The sequence below is a fragment of the Boleophthalmus pectinirostris genome, unplaced genomic scaffold (genome assembly GCF_026225935.1).
Source record: "Boleophthalmus pectinirostris isolate CB_2022bp ecotype Guang Dong unplaced genomic scaffold, ASM2622593v1 HiC_scaffold_2, whole genome shotgun sequence".
In the NCBI taxonomy this organism is placed as follows: domain Eukaryota; kingdom Metazoa; phylum Chordata; class Actinopteri; order Gobiiformes; family Gobiidae; genus Boleophthalmus; species Boleophthalmus pectinirostris.
The window spans coordinates 42,169,801-42,189,299 of NW_026571152.1; the positions used below are offsets into that span (position 1 = coordinate 42,169,801).

General features: G+C 45.2%; 2 protein-coding genes across 5 annotated transcripts in view; both read right to left on the reverse strand.

Moving 5' to 3' along the window:
- Window positions 1-3,015, reverse strand: part of ppfibp1b (PPFIA binding protein 1b) — an 85,526-nt gene extending 82,511 nt beyond the window's left edge. For 3 of the 4 annotated variants that reach the window (XM_055155126.1, XM_055155125.1, XM_055155124.1), the window contains exon 1: window positions 2,595-3,015. The gene's annotated coding sequence lies outside the window, so the exon portion shown is untranslated. The remainder of the gene's footprint in view (window positions 1-2,594) is intronic. The other variant, XM_055155127.1, reaches the window with a different exon arrangement.
- Window positions 3,016-6,430: 3,415 nt separating this feature from the next.
- si:ch211-245j22.3 (uncharacterized protein LOC563798 homolog) lies at window positions 6,431-18,894 on the reverse strand. Its single transcript, XM_055155131.1, has 5 exons — window positions 18,820-18,894; window positions 17,117-17,249; window positions 11,159-11,308; window positions 7,772-7,877; window positions 6,431-6,691 (listed from the first exon to the last, which is right to left on the reverse strand). Exons 1-5 carry the CDS (start codon window positions 18,882-18,884, stop codon window positions 6,570-6,572), a joined length of 576 nt encoding a protein of 191 aa, XP_055011106.1. The 5' UTR covers window positions 18,885-18,894; the 3' UTR covers window positions 6,431-6,569.
- Between the last annotated feature and the right edge of the window lie 605 nt (window positions 18,895-19,499).

A 19,499-nucleotide genomic window follows, 5' to 3' on the forward strand; every position in this document is an offset into this window, starting at 1 on the left:
CCAGAACAAGACCCTGAGATACTTGAACTCCTCCACTTGAACACAGCTCCTGCTCCATTCATACAATGCATCATCCATTTTCTTCCGCTTATCGCCTCGGGGTCCCCCCAGAGGAGCTGGAGGAAGTGTCTGGGGTGAAGGAAGTCTGGGAGTCCCTGCTTAGACTGATGCCCCACGACCCGACCCCAGATAAATGCATCATGTAACAAAAAAATAATCGCTTGAATAATGGTGATTTCAATATTGACCAAAATAATCATGAGAAGGATTTTTCCATAATCGAGCCGCACAAACTCAGACGAGTGTTTCCTCGTCACAAACTGGAGCTGTGTTTTTTTGTTTCATTCACATTGTTAAGAAATAATAAGTTTTGTGCCAGAAAATGGGTCACACAGGTTTATAAAAAACAAACGAGTGACTAAACGAAGGGACACACAACACTCAGTCCTGGTCTGATCCCTGTCTAAGTCCTGGTCTCAGTCCCGGTCTGGTCCTGGACCTGGTTTAGTTCTGTTTTAGTCCCAGTTCAATCTTGGTTCAGTCCCGGTTCTAGTCCCGTTTTAGTCCTGGTTTTAGTCCTGGTTCAGTCCTGGATAAAAACAAACGAGTGACTAAACAAAGGGACAAACAACACACAACTAAATCACGTGTGTCCCAAAAGTCAAAATTTTCTTGACTCAAATTTGTGTGAATGAAACAAAACACAAGTCCAGCTCTGTTTTTGAGGAGGAAACAACATAAAACGTGATTTAAAGTTCACAATTTTGTCCGTTTTGTGTGATGTAGAAGTTTTAAAACACACACGGACCTAAACTGACCCTGAACTGAACCGTCGTCCCGCTCGGGTTGAAGCGAAGGGAAAACAAACAAAACAGAAACAGGTTTGAAAAGGTCAACAGCAGCAAGAAGAACAAAACAGCTGATCAAATGACACGACTCCACCAAACAAACGGGAGGATCTGACGGAGACGAGTTTACGACCAGGTCATTTACACGCGAGAAGTTCACAACAACAACGACGATCTCCAGGACAAGAGAGGACAGAGACGAGGACAGAGACGAGGACAGAGACGAGGACAGAGACGAGGACAGAGAGACGAGAACAGAGACGAGTTAGAGAGATCCAGACGAGAACAGACAACGAGGAAGAAGACAGGACAGAGACGAGGACAGAGACGAGGACAGAGACGAGGACAGAGACGAGGACAGAGACGAGGACAGAGACGAGGACAGAGACGAGGACAGAGACGAGGGCAGAGACGAGGGCAGAGACGAGGGCAGAGGACAGAGACGAGGGCAGAGACGAGGGCAGAGACGAGGGCAGAGACGAGGACAGAGACGAGGACAGAGACGAGGACAGAGACGAGGGACAGAGACGAGGACAGAGACGAGGACAGAGACAGAGACGAGGACAGAGACGAGGACAGAGACGAGGACAGAGACGAGTTTATGATCAGGTCATTTTCACCAGTTTGTCAAAGCCTGATCCTGTCAGATCTCAGACGCTCAGCAGGTTGGGTCTGGGTGGGACTTGGATGGAGACACTGGGAACATCAGGAGCCACAGGAGGCACCAGTGGCAAAAAACTGTCGTTGTGTCCTTAGGCAAGACACTTCACCCACATTGCCTCGTATGAAAGTGTCGTGTGTGTGTGTGGGTGGGTGATGGTGGTGGTTGGAGGGGCCGATGGCACAGATTGGCAGCCTCGCTTCCTGTCAGTCTGCCCCAGGGCAGCTGTGGCTACAGTAGTAGTTTACCACCACTGAGTGTGGAGTGACTGAATAATGAACTGTAAAGTGCTTTGGGTATTTTGAAAGGCGCTATGTAAATGCAATCAATCAATCAATCAATCAATTACACAAGAACATCACAACACCAACAACAACCACCTCCAGGAGCAGAGGACAGAGACGAGGACAGAGACGTTTAGACCTGGTTTTAGACCTGGTTTTAGACCTGGTTTTAGACCTGGTTTTAGAACCTGGTTTTAACCTAGTTCAGTCCTGGTTAAATCCTGCTTTAGTCCTGATTTTAGACCTGATTTAGACCTGCTTTTAGTCCTGCTTTTAGTCGTGGTTTAACTCCATTTCAGTTTTTGAAGAGAAAACAACATTAGAACTCGGTTTAAAACTCACAGGAAACGCGTGATATGTGACGTTTTTACGCAAACTCGCGCGTAAAAACGAGTTATAACTAAAAACTTTGCGGACCGACGATTATTAACGCAATTAGAAGTGACTCTGAACCAAAATTATAACTTTATTTCGTGGAGTTGGAGCCTCTGAGACAATGGAGCAGCGTTTTTCGGATTATCTGTTTTAACGGCGCTTGTTCGCGTTACGTTAATCTTTTTACGCGTAAACACCACGAGCCAAAACGCAAACACACTGCAAACGCGCGTCCGTAAAAACTTATATTCGTCTTAAAATGTGAGAAATTAGTTGTGACAAGTTTGTTTCGCGAGCAGAAGCGGCGAGTAGAAGCGTGCGTCAAAGCAACAGGCTGCGGAGCGTTTGCGTAAAAAGCGGCGTAATCCGTGCAGCTTTCTTTTGGAGACGTGCGTAAAATCACGGCCGAACAAAACTCAAACTCACCGAACTTTTCTCAGGCAGAAAGTGGGAATTTCTTTCTTGGATGTGACGTGAAAAGGCGGTATTCCAAAGCCAGAACGCGGCAGATTTTTCCCGAACTTGTCCAGATCCCGTCGGTTCCTCCGCATCGCTACGCCATGATGTGACCGAGTGGCGTGGAAGAAGGAAAAAAAAAAACCTCTCGGGTCGTCGTGGCTGGAGAATCCCGCCCTGTTGCTGCGTGGATTTGCTCCGGGATTGGTCCAGGAGCAGGAACTTTTCCCATGATGCCTTCACGGGACGACGGGGAAAACACGGGAGACGAGTTTTGCGTTTACGACTTTGTTTATAATCTCATTTTCGCTTCAAAATACCGAATATTCTGATTCATTCCAACTTCCGAGATCACCCAATCCAAACAGAAACTCCAATTTAAGGTTCTGATTGTGACTTTTTGTACAATTATAGTCACATTTCCTTATTTAGACATGTCGTGTTGCGTAAATTTCCCGGGCGTTAGTCACATCCGAGCTAAAAACAATTCAGGGAAGTGGAAGCAATTTTTCTCATTAATTTGAACTTTAATACAGACACACAACATTGAAACTTTATTATCATTTATCACTAAAGCAACAACTCGGAGCTAAGAAGCCAAAAGAGCTGGAAAATATGACGAATGAAGGAGCGAAGGCGACCTCTAGCGGCGCGCCATGGAAACTGGAAAATACAAGTGGCAAAAATGACGCGTCCTCGTGGTTGACATTATTAATGCTGTGAATAAAAAAAATAAAATAAAATTAAAATTAAAATCTGTTTAATTAATATTTTATAAGACCTATTTTATAAGACCTAAAGAACATTTTACACTGGTCGACCGTAACACCGGCTACTGTCAGTTATAACTGTACAGGCTACTATTTTTTTTTCTTTTTTGTTTATTGCATTTTTAAACATATTATTATTATTATTATTATTATTATTATTATTATTATTATTATTATATATATATTTTTTTTTGTATTATTATTATCATAATTTTGTTTTGTTTTGACGGACCCACTGCCTATAAAATAAACATGAAACAACTATTTTCTTCATTATTTGTGTCCAAAACCAAAATGAAAAAAAAACAGATAATGATTTGTTTTTTCAATTTTTCGATTTTGTGTTTAAATGAAAAATGGAAAAAACTAATAATGACCTGGTTTTGTCATGGTCTAGTCCTGTTTTAGTCCTGTTTTAGTCCTGGTTTAGTCCTGGTTTAGTCCTGGTTCAGTCCTGGTTCAGTCCTGGTTTAGTCCTGTTTCAGTCCTGGTTCAGTCCTGTTTTAGTCCTGGTTTAGTCCTGGTTTAGTCCTGTTTCAGTCCTGGTTAGTCCTGGTTTAGTCCTGGTTTAGTCCTGGTTCAGTCCTGGTTCAGTCCTGGTTTAGTCCTGTTTTAGTCCTGGTTCGGTCCTGGTTCGGTCCTGTTTCAGTCCTGGTTCAGTCCTGGTTTCAGTCCTGGTTTAGTCCTGGTTCAGTCCTGGTTCAGTCCTGGTTTAGTCCTGTTTCAGTCCTGGTTCAGTCCTGGTTCAGTCCTGGTTTAGTCCTGTTTCAGTCCTGTTTCAGTCCTGGTTTCAGTCCTGGTTTAGTCCTGGTTTAGTCCTGTTTCAGTCCTGGTTCAGTCCTGGTTCAGTCCTGGTTTAGTCCTGGTTTAGTCCTGGTTTCAGTCCTGTTTAGTCCTGGTTTCAGTCCTGGTTCAGTCCTGTTTTAGTCCTGGTTTAGTCCTGTTTCAGTCCTGGTTCAGTCCTGGTTCAGTCCTGGTTTAGTCCTGGTTTAGTCCTGGTTCAGTCCTGGTTCAGTCCTGTTTCAGTCCTGTTTTAGTCCTGGTTCAGTCCTGGTTTAGTCCTGGTTCAGTCCTGGTTCAGTCCTGGTTTAGTCCTGTTTCAGTCCTGGTTCAGTCCTGGTTCAGTCCTGGTTTAGTCCTGGTTCAGTCCTGGTTCAGTCCTGGTTTAGTCCTGGTTTAGTCCTGGTTTAGTCCTGGTTCAGTCCTGGTTCAGTCCTGGTTCAGTCCTGGTTTAGTCCTGGTTCAGTCCTGTTTAGTCCTGGTTTAGTCCTGGTTTAGTCCTGGTTTAGTCCTGGTTCAGTCCTGGTTCAGTGCGGCATCGCAGTTTAAGTCTCATAAACAGGAAACGGTTGTTATCCATTTTTTTCTTATTATTATTTTTGGTTTTATTTTGAAAAACAAATAAACAAATGACACACGGATTATTTTAAAACCTCGGGTCTTGAGTCAAAGTCAAAGTGAACATTATTTTTAATCACATCATGTAACAGAGGGGGATCGAAATTGTGTTTTCCCCAAACTCCAAATGTTCACTTTATAAACTAAAACACACATCAGTGATAAATAAATAAAATAAACACAAAATAATGACAAACAGAAAGACAAAGGACAGATACATTTCCAACAAGAACAGAAATGAGGTAGTTTGTTTTTGCACTGGTTGGGTGTGGCTGATTTCAGATTTTCCTGTTCTGCTTTTTGTTTTAAAATTTCTTTAAGGCGTCAGATCGAAGGGGACGTAAACAAAACCAAGAACAAGACACGACAACACATCAACAACACATCAACAACACACCAGCACGGAGGAAGGCTACAGGAAGGAACTGAAACGTGTACAGCGCAAAAACAAACACTTCTGTCAGACGAAAAGAAGAAGTTAATCCTAAATTTAGGACAAAATGATGCTTTACCAAAAAAAATCCCTAAAGTGTGTAATCTGTGTGTCAGTCGTTCATTTGTTTTTCAAAATAAAACTCAAAAGCAGGAAAATGAAAAAAAAAAAATATATATATATTTTCTTCATTATTTGTCTCCAAAACCAAAATGAAAAAAACAGATAATGATTCATTTTTTTCAGTTTTCAATTTTGTGTTTAAATGAAAAATGGAAAAAAAAAAAAAAAAAAAAAACGGATAACGGTCTAAACCAGGACTGAACCTGTCTCATTCGTAGTCTCGGTCCTGGTCTCAGTCAGTCCGGGTCTAGTCCCAGTCTCAATCCTGATCTTGTCTCGGTCTGGTCCCGACCTCAGTCCCAGTCTCAGTCCTGGTCTGGTCCCAGTCTTAGTTCTGGTCTCAGTCCTGGTCTCAATCTCAGTCCTAAACCAAGACTAAACCAGAACTGAACCAGGAGTTTTGGAATGGGCCCGGAGGGTGATCAGGACTGAGAACGGGGACCGGGACTGAGACCGGGACTGAGACCGGGACCAGACTGAGACAAGATCAGGATTGAGACCGGGACGAGGCCAGGACCAGACTAGGACTGAGATCAGGACTGAGACTGATTTAGTCCTGGTTTAGTCCTGGTTTAGACCTTGTTTAGACCTGGTTTAGACCTTGTTTAGACCTTGTTTAGACCTGGTTTAGACCTTGTTTAGTCCTGGTTTAGTCCTGGTTTAGTCCTGGTTTTAGACCTGGTTTAGTCCTGGTTTAGACCTGGTTTAGTCCTGGTTTAGACCTGGTTTAGACCTTGTTTAGACCTGGTTTAGACCTTGTTTAGTCCTGGTTTAGTCCTGGTTTAGTCCTCGTTTAGACCTGGTTTAGTTTAGTCCTGGTTTAGACCTTGTTTAGTCCTGGTTTAGTCCTGGTTTAGACCTGGTTTAGTCCTGGTTCAGTCCATTATCCGTTTTTCCATTTTTCATTTAAACACAAAATCAAAAAAAAAAAAAAAAAAAAAAAATCATTATCTGTTCTTTTTTTTTTTTTTTTGAATTTTGGTTTTGGAGACAAATAATGAAGAAAATCGTTGTTTTTCATTTTCTTATTTTTGGTTTTATTTTGAAAAACAAATGAACGAGTGACACAGATTTTGGGCGTCACTGTACTGGGGTCACTTTTTTACATTTTTCTTCAGGCCTGTTTCGTGGGGGGTTAGAGTCGGTCGGTTTGTCTCGGCGTCGGGTCGGGCTGCGGGTCGTGCTGCGGGTCGTGCTGCGGGTCGTGCTGCGGGTCGTGCCCTAAAGCGGGTGTCTCTTGAAGTTCCTCTCCGCCGTCACCGTGCCGGGGTCACATTCCAGCATGTCTCTGATCCAGGCGTCCCTGAGCGCTCCCTCCGTGAACTCCGGCAGGCTGATGACGGCTGCGGACACAACAAGGTCACGGACACAAAAGGGACGATTGTGCGTCGCCGCGGGAGCCCGGCTACAGCCCGGACCTCCCCCCGACACAAAACAAAGACCCGGAGCTGTACACGACGACAAAGAACTGAAAAACTGTACTCGAGTAAAAGCGCCGACACACGACCGATGGGGTTTTCAGTTTCAAGTAAAAATATCGGGCCTAATTTGTTGTAAAACCTTAAAAACCTGTTATTTCCTCCTCAAAATCAGACCTGGAGTTGAGTTTTGTTTCATTCACATGTTTGAGTGACTCTTTATTTTTAGTCTGTTTACATCTGCAAAGCTCAAAATGCTCTGATCCACCTTGTGATGTCATGAAGTGGAGGTTTTCAAGTGAGAAGTTGATGAATTGTGTTTTAGAGCAGTGGTCACGGACTGGTTTTATGTACGACAGTATTTTCATGGACTGGTTCATTCTGGATCATTTAGTCCTGGTTAAATCCTGGTTTAGACCTGGTTTTAGTCCTGGTTTTAATCCTGGTTTTAGTCCTGGTTTTAGTCCTGGTTTTAGTTCTGGGTTTAGTTCTGGGTTTAGACCTGGTTTAGACCTGGTTTAGACCTGGTTTATACCTGGTTTAAGTCCTGGTTTTAGATCTGGTTTAGTCCTAGTTTAGTCCTGGTTTTAGTCCTGGTTTTAGACCTGGTTTAGTCCTAGTTTAGACCTGGTTTAGACCTGGTTTTAGACCTGGTTTTAGTCCTGGTTTTAGTCCTGGTTTAGTCCTGGTTTTAGACCTAGTTTTATACCTGGTTTATACCTGGTTTTAGACCTGGTTTAGACCGGGTTTTAGACCTGGTTTAGACCTGGTTTAGACCTGGTTTAGACCTGGTTTTAGGGTTTAGTCTTGGTTTAGTGGTTTAGTCCTGGTTTTAGTTTTCCTGGTTTTAGACCTGGTTTAGACCTGGTTTAGACCTGGTTTAGATGTGGTTTTAGTCCTAGTTTTAGTTCTTGTTTAGAGGCATGAGAAACACAGGAGGAGGCCCGGTCCTCGCAGTGTATCGGGGGGAGGGTTTATACTATGTAAACATGTAGGAAAAGTCACCGTCGTTGTCTTTGTCGAGGCTCTGAAAGATCCGGGCGGTGCATTCTTCGGGCGTCAGTGGGTTTTGTGGAGTCAGCGACGCGGCCACAGTCATTTTGTAAACGGCCTGTGACAAAAAGAATCACAGAGACTTTTACAATAATCACATTTTACGTTTGTAATTTTTTAGTTACAAGTAGAAGTATCAGGCCTCATATTACAAAACTTAAAACCACGATCTAATGTCGTTACACATCACAAACAGACCTGAAGAACCTCGTACCTGTCGTAGTTCGTGTGGTACCTGTCGTAGTCTGTGTGGTACCTGTCGTAGTCTGTGTGGTACCTGTCGTAGTTCGTGTGGTACCTGTCGTAGTCTGTGTGGTACCTGTCGTAGTCTGTGTGGTACCTGTCGTAGTCTGTGTGGTACCTGTCGTAGTCTGTGTGGTACCTGTCGTAGTCCGTGTGGTACCTGTCGTAGTTCGTGTGGTACCTGTCGTAGTCGTGTGGTACCTGTCGTAGTTCTGTGTGGTACCTGTCGTAGTTCGTGTGGTGGTACTGTCGTAGTTGTGTGGTACTGTCGTAGTGTGTGGTACCTGTCGTAGTTCGTGTGGTACCTGTCGTAGTCGTGTGGTACCTGTCGTAGTGTAGTCGTGTGGTACCTGTCGTAGTCTGTGTGGTACCTGTCGTAGTTCTGTGTGGTACCTGTCGTGTGTACCTGTCGTAGTCGTGTGTGGTACCTGTCGTAGTCTGTGTGGTACCTGTCGTAGTCTGTGTGGTACCTGTCTGTCGTGTACCTGGTAGTTCTGTGTGGTACCGTGTGGTACCTGTCGTAGTCTGTGTGGTACCTGTCCGTAGTAGTCGTGTGGTACCTGTCGTAGTACCTGTCTGTGTGTAGTCCGTGTGTACCTGTCGTAGTAGTCGTGTGGTACCTGTCGTAGTTCGTGTGGTACCTGTCGTAGTTCGTGTGGTAGTGTGGTACCTGTCGTAGTCTGTGTGGTACCTGTCGTAGTTCGTGTGGTACCTGTCGTAGTGTGGTACCTGTCGTAGTTCGTGTGGTACCTGTCGTAGTTCGTGTGGTACCTGTCGTAGTTCGTGTGGTACCTGTCGTAGTCGTGTGGTACCTGTCGTAGTCTGTGTGGTACCTGTCGTAGTTCGTGTGGTACCTGTCGTAGTTCGTGTGGTACCTGTCGTAGTTCGTGTCTGTGTGGTACCTGTCGTAGTTCGTGTGGTACCTGTCGTAGTCTGTGTGGTACCTGTCGTAGTTCGTGTGGTACCTGTCGTAGTTCGTGTGGTACCTGTCGTAGTCGTGTGGTACCTGTCGTAGTCCTGTGTGGTACCTGTCGTAGTTCGTGTGGTACTGTCGTAGTCGTTCGTGTGGTACCTGTCGTAGTTCGTGTGGTACCTGTCGTAGTCGTGTGGTACCTGTGTGTGTCGTGTGGTACCTGTCGTAGTTCGTGTGGTACCTGTCGTAGTCTGTGTGGTACCTGTCGTAGTCTGTGTGGTACCTGTCGTAGTTCGTGTGGTACCTGTCGTAGTTCGTGTGGTACCTGTCGTGTGGTACCGTAGTCTGTGTGGTAGTCTGTGTGGTACCTGTCGTAGTTCGTGTGGTACCTGTCGTAGTTCGTGTGGTACCTGTCGTAGTCTGTGTGGTACCTGTCGTAGTCGTGTGGTACCTGTCGTAGTTCGTGTGGTACCTGTCTGTGTGGTACCTGTCGTAGTTCGTGTGGTACCTGTCGTAGTTCGTGTGGTACCTGTCGTAGTCTGTGTGGTACCTGTCGTAGTCTGTGTGGTACCTGTCGTAGTTCGTGTGGTACCTGTCGTAGTCTGTGTGGTACCTGTCGTAGTTCGTGTGCGTGTGGTACCTGTCGTAGTCTGTGTGGTACCTGTCGTAGTCGTGTGGTACCTGGTACCTGTGGTACCTGTCGTAGTTCGTGTGGTACCTGTCGTAGTCTGTGTGGTACCTGTCGTAGTTCGTGTGGTACCTGTCGTAGTCTGTGTGGTACCTGTCGTAGTACCTGTCGTAGTCGTGTGGTACCTGTCGTAGTCTGTGTGGTACCTGTCGTAGTTCGTGTGGTACCTGTCGTAGTCGTGTGGTACCTGTCGTAGTCTGTGTGGTACCTGTCGTAGTACCTGTCGTAGTCGTGTGGTACCTGTCGTAGTTCGTGTGGTACCTGTCGTAGTCTGTGTGGTACCTGTCGTAGTCTGTGTGGTACCTGTCGTAGTTCGTGTGGTACCTGTCGTAGTCGTGTGGTACCTGTCGTAGTTCGTGTGGTACCTGTCGTAGTCTGTGTGGTACCTGTCGTAGTCTGTGTGGTACCTGTCGTAGTGTGTGGTACTGTCTGTCGTAGTCTGTGGTACCTGTGTACCTGTGTACCTGTGTAGTCGTGTGGTACCTGTCGTAGTACCGTGTGGTACCTGTCGTAGTGTCGTAGTGTGGTACCTGTCGTAGTCCTGTGTGGTACCTGTCGTAGTTCGTGTCGTAGTCGTGTGGTACCTGTCGTAGTCTGTGTGGTACCTGTCGTAGTCTGTGTGGTACCTGTCGTACCTGTGGTCTGTGTGGTACCTGTCGTAGTTCGTGTGGTACCTGTCGTAGTCGTGTGGTACCGTGTCGTGTGGTACCTGTCTGTGTGGTACCTGTCGTAGTCTGTGTGGTACTGTCGTAGTTTGTGTGGTACCTGTCGTAGTCTGTGTGGTACCTGTCGTAGTCTGTGTGGTACCTGTCGTAGTCTGTTGTGGTACCTGTCGTAGTTCGTGTGTGGTACCTGTCGTAGTCTGTGTGGTACCGTGTCGTAGTCTGGTGGTACCTGTCGTAGTCTGTGTGGTACCTGTCGTAGTTCGTGTGGTACCTGTCGTAGTCTGTGTGGTACCTGTCGTAGTCTGTGTGGTACCTGTCGTAGTTCGTGTGGTACCTGTCGTGTCGTGTGGTACCTGTCGTAGTCTGTGTGGTAGTCTGTGTGGTACCTGTCGTAGTCTGTGTGGTACCTGTCGTAGTCGTGTGGTACCTGTCGTGTACCGTGTGGTACCTGTCGTGTGGTACCTGTCGTAGTTGTCGTGTCTGTGTGGTACCGTGTCGTAGTCGTGTGTGGTACCTGTCGTAGTCCGTGTGGTACCTGTCGTAGTTCGTGTGGTACCTGTCGTAGTTCGTGTGGTACCTGTCGTAGTGTCGTAGGTGTGGTACCTGTCGTAGTCTGTGTGGTACCTGTCGTAGTTCCTGTGGTGTCGTAGTTCGTGTGTACCTCGTAGTGGTACCTGTCGTAGTCTGTGTGTACCTGGTGTGGTACTGTGTAGTCTGTGTGGTACCTGTCGTAGTCTGTGTGGTACCTGTCGTAGTTCGTGTGGTACCTGTCGTAGTCTGTGTGGTACCTGTCGTAGTTCGTGTGGTACCTGTCGTAGTTCGTGTGGTACCTGCATTATCCCGAGCATCTCGTCTCTGGTTATGGCTCCGTCTTTGTCTTTGTCGTAGAGTTTAAAGGACCAGTGCAGTTTCTCCACCGCGGAACCTTCGAGGAGCAAACTGACGCCCAGAACAAACTCCCGGAAATCCACCAGCCCGTCCTGCACACGGAAGGATAAACTCATGCTTGTTTTGGAACAGTTTATTAGAGTTTTAGAACATGTTAGACACAGATCACACAAGCAGTTTTTACTTGTTTGAACATTTCCAGGCTACAGAGAGATCATTCTGGATTTTCGGGCAAAATGTTTACACAGTTGTCATGGTTCGTGAAGAGAGTCAGTACCATAGGCTGTATGTTTGGTCCCCACATCCATGGTCAAAGAACAGCTGCAGAATGAGCAGAGGTCTCCTTAAATACCCCTTAGCCCCGCCCCTGAAGTGACCAATTAACAAATCAAAGGGTTTTAAGGTTTAAATTAACTGTACTCAGAAACCATAAAGCAAATTATAACAAAATCAAAACAACCCAGTAACTCTCCACAGGCTGGTGCTTTATTAACTCATAAACTCAATAAACAGTGTTGGGAAGGTGACTTTTAAAATGTAATCCCCTACAGATTACAGATTACATCCCCCAAAATGTAGTTTGTAACGGAATCCATTAAATTACTTAAAGTAAATAATGTAATCTGAATACTTTGGATTACTTGATATTGTCATGCTTTTTAAAACTACATGAATATAGCAACCACATCCTGAAAATTCTTGTTTGTTCAGTCTTTACTTGACCAGATTAAAAATATTATTGATAGAAAAATGATTTTTATATGTAATCACAATTATGTCCACACTACTGTTAATGTCATATTGTATTAGTTTAGTCGTAGTTTAGTCCTGGTTTTAGTTCTGGTTTAGTCCTACTTTAGTTCAGGTTTTAGTCCTAGTTTAGTCCTGGTTTTAGTCCAGGTTTTACTCCGAGTTTAGTCCAGGTTATAGTCCTAGTTTAGACCTGTTTTAGTCCTGGTTTAGTCCCGATTTTAGTCCTGGTTTTAGTCGTGGTTTAGCCCAAAATGTAAAAACAGGAAAATCCCGCCGTGTAATCCATTTATTTCAGGGAAAGTAACTGTAATCCAATTACCACTCACTGAAACAGTAACTGTAACTGAATACAGTTACTCATAATTTGTACTCTGATTACTTAATTCCAGTACATGTAATCTGTTACTCCCCGACACTGTCAATAAATCAGGGAACTAATGTAACAAATGATCAATAATGGTTCAGTCTGTGATCACATGATGTTCTAGAGCGTCACCACGTGTTATTTAAAGTACAAACAAAAGTGCTTTGGTTTGGGCCGTGGAGCTGGAGCGGAGTGACGACGGCAGCAGGTCCAGAGCGTGTGGGCACCAAGTGGGCACCAAGTGGGCACCAAACACACCACCAAACACACCACCAAACACCACCAAACACACCAAACGCACCAACCAACCACCACCACCACACCACCAACACCACACCAACACACACCACCACAAACCACCACCAACACACCACCACCAACACACACCACCAACCACACCACCAACCACACACCACCAAACACACCACCACACACCACCAAACACACCACCAACACACACCACCACACACACCACCACACACCACACACCACCAAACACACCACCACCAAACACACCACCACACCACCACACCACCACACACCAAACCACACCACCACCAACCACACACCACCAACACACACACCACACACACCACCACACACCACACCACCACACACCAAACACCACCACCAACACACCACCACCACACCACCAAACACACCACCAAACACACCACCACACCACAAACACACACACCAAACACACCACCAAACACACAAACACACCACCAACACACCACCACCAACCACCACCACCAAAACACACACCAACCAAACACACCACCAAACACACCACCAACACACCACCAACACACCACAAACACCACCAAACACACCACCAAAACACCAAACACACCACCAACACACCAAACCACCAACACACACACCACCACCAAACACACCACCAAACACAAACACACCACCAAACACCAAACCACCAAACACACCACCAACCACAACCACCAACACACCACCACACCACACACCAACCACACCACCAAACCACACCACCAAACACACACCACCACAACCACACCACCAAACACACCACCACAACCACCACCAACACACCAAACACACCACCAACACCACACCACACCAAACACACCACCAAACGCACCACCACCAACCACCAACCACCACAACACACACCACCAAACACCACAAACACACCACCAAAACACACCACCAAACCACAACCACCAAACACACCACACAAACACAACACACCACCAAACACCACCACCAAACACACCACCAAACACACCACCACACACCACCAAACACACCACCAACCACACCACCACCAAACCACCACCACACAACCACACACCACCAACACCACCACCAAACCACCACCACCACCAAACACACAAACACACCACCAACCACCACCAAACCACACCAACCACACCACCAAACCACCACACCAACCCACCACCAAACCACCACCAACCACACCACCAAACACAACCACCAACCACCACACACCACCAAACACACCACAAACGCACCACCACCACCAACACACCACCACACACCACCACCAAACCACACCACCAAACACACCAACACACCACCAACCACAACCACCAAACACACCACCACACCACCACACACCACACACACACACACACACACACCACCACAACCACACCACCAAACACACACCAACCACACACCACACAAACACCACACAAACACACCACCAAAACACACCACCAAACACACCACCAAAAACACACCACCAAAACACACCACAAACACCACCACCAAACACACCACCAAACACACCACCACCACACAACACACCACCAACACACCACCAACACACCACCACCAAACACACACCAAACACACACCACAACACACACACCACCAAACACACACCAAACACACCACACACCAAACACACCACCACACCACCAACACACCACCAAACACACCACCAAACACACCACCAACACACCACCACACCACACACCACCAAACACAAACACACCACCAAACCCACACCACCAAACACACCACCAACACACCACCAACACACACCAAACACACCACCAACACCACCAACCACCACCGCACCACCAACCACACCACCACACCACCAAACACACACCACACACACACACCACCAACCACACACCACACCACCAAACACACCACCAAACCACACCACCACACCACACCACCACACCACCACACCACCACAACCACACACCACCACCACCAAACACACCACCAACACACACCACCAACACACACCACCAACCACACCACCAAACACACCACCAACCACACCACCAAACACACCACCAACCACACCACCAAACACACCACCAAACAACACCACCACCACCAACACCACCACCACACCACCAAACACACCACCAAACACACCACCAAACACACCACCAAACACACCACCAAACACACCAGGCAGCGGGGAACAGTTTGTTGGGGAACAGGGCCACGGGGGAACAGTTTATCTTGGCTGCGGCACACTGTTGGGCCAAAGAATGAAACGTTGACTGGGTAATGACGGACGACTCGCTGCAGTCAGTCACAAAAGCTCGAACTTGTCTAACTCTCTAAGAAATGTGTGGTATTTCTTTATTCGAGCTCGCCGCAAACTGCAAACATCTGAAAGTAAACCCAGAGCTGATCCAGACTAAACCCGGACTGGAATAGAACAAAACCAAATTTACCGCAGGGATAAACCAGGACCAATCCAGGACCAATCCAGGGCAAGTGTGAACCAGCCTCTTAATCACTGTAATGTGTAACAAGTGAACACAATCCTCTATTACATAACTGGGTCTCTGTTTTATTTGCTAGTGCCACCGCTCCTAGATCCCGATGCGCTCGATCTGAGTTCTGGCTCGTCATGTAAAGCTCCTGCGTGTATCTGATGTTGATCGTTACAAGCGCCGTTGTTACCCGCTGTCCACGGTTTGGTCGGTTTTGTTGTCAGATGCCCCGGCCGCTCGACGTCAGGCCTCGTGGATTGAGAAGCGTGTGTTTTACGTTGGCAGGTCACTGTTCTAGGTTCATGTAATGGGTTATTAACAAGTGAAACATGAAATATAATGTTCGTTTTAGGGTCTTCTTCGAGAAAAAAGATCACCCTGGACCCTAAAATAGGTGCCTCAAGTGGAGGAGTTCAAGTATCTCGGGGTCTTGTTCTCGAGTGAGGGGAGGATGGAGCGTGAGATTGACAGGTGGACAGGTGCAGCGTCGGCAGTGATGCGGTCGCTGTATCAGACCGTTGTGGTGAAGAGGAGCTGAGTCGAAAGGTGAAGCTCTCGATTTACCGTCAGTCTCCGTTCCTCCCCTCACCTCTGGTCATGAGCTCTGGGTAAGGACCAAAAGGACGAGATCGACGATACAAGCGGCATAACTTTTTTACAACCTCTACACCCTGTATCATATTTTGATGAACTCTTGCTAGTAATGAAAGGAATTGACCTTCAGTTGGTCATATTTTTGAAAAAAGTCTCCCCGGACTCAAAATGAAGTTTTGGTAAAGCAACAACCAGAATAAAACTGTTAGAAGGTTCATATCTGTTCAATCATAAAATAACCAAAGGCAATTTTCTCTTTAAAAACACAGAAAAAAACACATCATCAGGGTAAAGATCATATAAAATAGGAAAATAAAAGTCCAAAAATGATGATTGTCAGTGTTGTTAGCGACGATGAATCAAATGGTTTATAAAGTGAAGCAAGAATAGAAACTGAAACTCCAGTATTATGATGACAGTACAACTTATTATTGATCCATTTTCAGTCAAATTGACTTGTAATGGTCCATTGTGAGAACTTAGCGGTTTCACATTTCATTTTATATCATTGGCTGTAATGTGTATTTAATATTTTTTGTTTTGGGGGGACTTTTTTAAAAGAGTGTTGAAAATGGAGTTTGGTTTCTTCAATTATACCAAAGTTCATCCAATCATGATGCACGACTTTGATTTTGGAAAAAAGTTCAAAAAGTTATAACCCTAGTCTGAGCCCTTGTATTAGAAATAGAGTGAGAAGCTCAGTCACACAGGAGGAACTCGGAGTAGAGCCGCTGCTCCTTCATGTCGAAAGGAGCCAGTTGAGGCTCGGACATCTGCTTTGGATGCCTCCTGGGCGTCTCCCTCGGGAGGTGTTCCGGGCATGTCCCACCAGGAGGAGGCCCCGGGGAAGACCCAGGACATGCTGGAGGGACTTTGTCTCTGGACTGGGAACACCTCAGGATCCTCCAGGAGGAGCTGGAGGACGTGTGTGTGGAAAGGGAAGTCTGGGAGTCCCTGCTTGGACTGATGCATCCATGACCCGGCCCCAGATAAAGCGAAAGAAAATGGATGGACGGTGATCTTCTTTGACACATCACCTGGTGGAGCGGTGGCCCTGTGAACGAGCTGCTGCTTTCCTTCTGCTCTGTTTTATATTTTAAGGACAAAGTTATTGTACAGTTGCTTTGGTGAATCTTTAAATTGGTTTTAGTTTTAGTTTTGTGAATGTTCTATAGTCACTCTTAAAGTCACTCCAACAAAAAGAAACAAATGAATAACAGTAATATTAAATGATGTCACGTTTTGTAAATCACTTGTCTCTGTTTGTCAGTTAATGAACCTGTGAGCCTTATTTTAGTTTAGTAAATGCAGTTGTTGGGTTCATGTTCATTTATAACATATTGATAATATCGTATCGTGAGCCGTGTATCGAGTATCATATCGAATCGTGAGGGACTCTGCAATTCCCAGCCCTAACAGAAGTCACATGACCTCACCCCGTTGTTGTCCAGCGTGCGGAACAGCTCCTCTGCGTACTCGGCCGAGCCCCGCCCCCCGGTCCTGTCGCAGAAGTGTCTCTGAAACTCGTGCAGCGTGATGAGGCCACTCGGACACTCGTGAATGAACTTCCTGTCACGAGACGGAGACACAAACAGTGTCCTGTCAGCAAAAACTGTTCATTTATGGATTGAACTCGGGGCTGGTTAATGCTTCGTCCTTTTTGTTTACGGCGCCATTGTCATTTTTAAACACGCTGAGACGCACAAAATGAAAAACACAATTAGAATTTAACATATCAACTTTTCTAGAAAGGGTCCATAACCTGTTTGTCTCCATGAAGATGTTCATACTTTGGCTTAAATTGTCCACAGTCTGACATTAAACTGATCTCTTTTACATTTATACAACTCCAGGTGTTTATTTAATGCTCAAAAATATCTTTAGGCAGATATAAGGAAGTGTCACCAGCGTCTAAAAAGAACTGAAGAAGCAGCTTGGATGAACTGAGAAACGTTTTCGACCAAAATAAACTTTTGTCCAGTTGACAAATTTAATTTCTCCTTTGTTGTTCTGAGGTGACAACATTTTCATTTCACTTTACTGTGGAACATTCTACGTACATCTATATGGAGACGAGCAGGTGACGGACCCTCCACACTGAACCTTTAACATGCATAAACTCATACACGAGTAAGAAGCTTAAGACAATATCAGAAAAATCCTAAAACATGCCTAATGTGCACAGCAAAAACTTCAAGGTTAAAATATCAGTTTAAAATATTTCAGACTTGTTTTTAACACAAAAAGCAAAATTTTAACAATTTGAAAGTTAAATACGGGTTTTGAGTTGGAGTTACTTGCCAGAGTTGATGTGGCTGAAGTTAATTCAACTTCCCTTTGTGTTAATTCAACTTCCCTTTGTTTAGTGTTAATTTGGCCCCTCCCACCCTCCACTTCAAACTCTTGTGAGAGTAGAACCAGTTTGAACCAGTTTTGTTCATAATTTCATCTTAAATTCACTCAAATAAAGTGTAAAAATAAAACACCTCTGTGTGTTGTTTCGATAAATCAGGATAACCCTTCAAAGTGAGATCCGTTTACTCTCAAAACGTTAATACAACTCTTGATTTCGGGGTTAAACAGGAACTTTGGTCCAGTGTTACTTAATTAAGATTTCCAAAAATGTTAACCCTCTCCAGGCAGACGTTGCAGATTTGCAACAGCTAAATTCCAATTACCTACTTACTCCACATCCATATTTTATGAGCTTTTTTTACTCAGGAGCCTTTTCTGACATCCATGCTGATAAACATGGACGATGCAGACTGTGCAAGAATGACTACACGCTACTACTACGACCTGCCAGAAGTGCAAAATACTTTTTTTGTTTACAAAGGATAAAAAAGTCAGGATTGTATATTACTACCCCATATTATAATTTTCCCCAAATATCAGATTTTTCCTGATACTAAAAATTAATTTGAGCCTGAGAGGGTTAAATTCACAAAAAATAAAACAGATTGGACTCATATAAACCCTGAGAAAATGTTAAAACTGCTTCTGTGAGAGTCAATTTGAACACTGCACTTTTTGGTTATTTACAACGTTTCCTCAAATATTAGATCATTTTTCTCGGTCCAGTTTTTGTGTAATTGTGGTGAATTATCGTGAGATTAAAAACGTGTGAAGACAAACTGACCTGAACCACTGGTAGAGCTCGTAGGTCTCGTCTCTCCGGGTCGGGAGCATCGCCGCCTGCCCCATTTTGAGATGACCTGAGTCCTCCTGGTCCTGAAGCTTTATGCAGACCCCAAATCTGCTTACGCCCCCCTTCCCCGTCTTATCACTCGGACAAACCAACAGCTAATCCACTCGAGAGGAGACTAACGAAGAGGCATTTCATTAGCGAGAGACGAGCGTGTGTGTGTGTGTGTGTGTGTGTGTTATCAGTAAATGTGATGCGTCTAAGAATAGAACAACAATTAGGGCTTTTAAATGGGTCAGTCCCTCGTCACAGACCAGAGGGGACGGATCTCTAGTAGTAATTCGAAAAAAATACGATAAATTTGACTTTATTTCAATCCTTACACTACATTTAAAAGATACGCCCGTGTTTTTGCTTCGTCTGGAACGTTTCACAGTTAAATAGGGATGTAACAATAACCGAAATATTGTGATATATACATGCTTCACGAATTTCGGCAATTCATACTGGGAAGGGTCCGCCGAAAAAGTGAGCATCAGACCTCCATGTTTGTTTTCCCAGTGGGATGTGTCTGTTTTCAAAGTCGATCTTTTCAAGTCTTTTGAACCATATCACTTTTGTTTCTGGTTCTGATATTGTCATATTTTAGTTTTGGGATTCGGACATCGTAATTG

Coding starts and splice junctions, on each gene's coding strand:
- si:ch211-245j22.3 (XM_055155131.1), bottom strand. CDS start 18,884: ATGGGGCAGGCGGCGATGCTCCCGACCCGGAGAGACGAGACCTACGAG. Junction 17,250..18,819: donor GAGCTCTACCAGTGGTTCAG/GTCAGTTTGTCT, acceptor GTCTCGTGACAG/GAAGTTCATTCACGAGTGTC. Junction 6,692..7,771: donor CCTCGACAAAGACAACGACG/GTGACTTTTCCT, acceptor TTGTGTCCGCAG/CCGTCATCAGCCTGCCGGAG.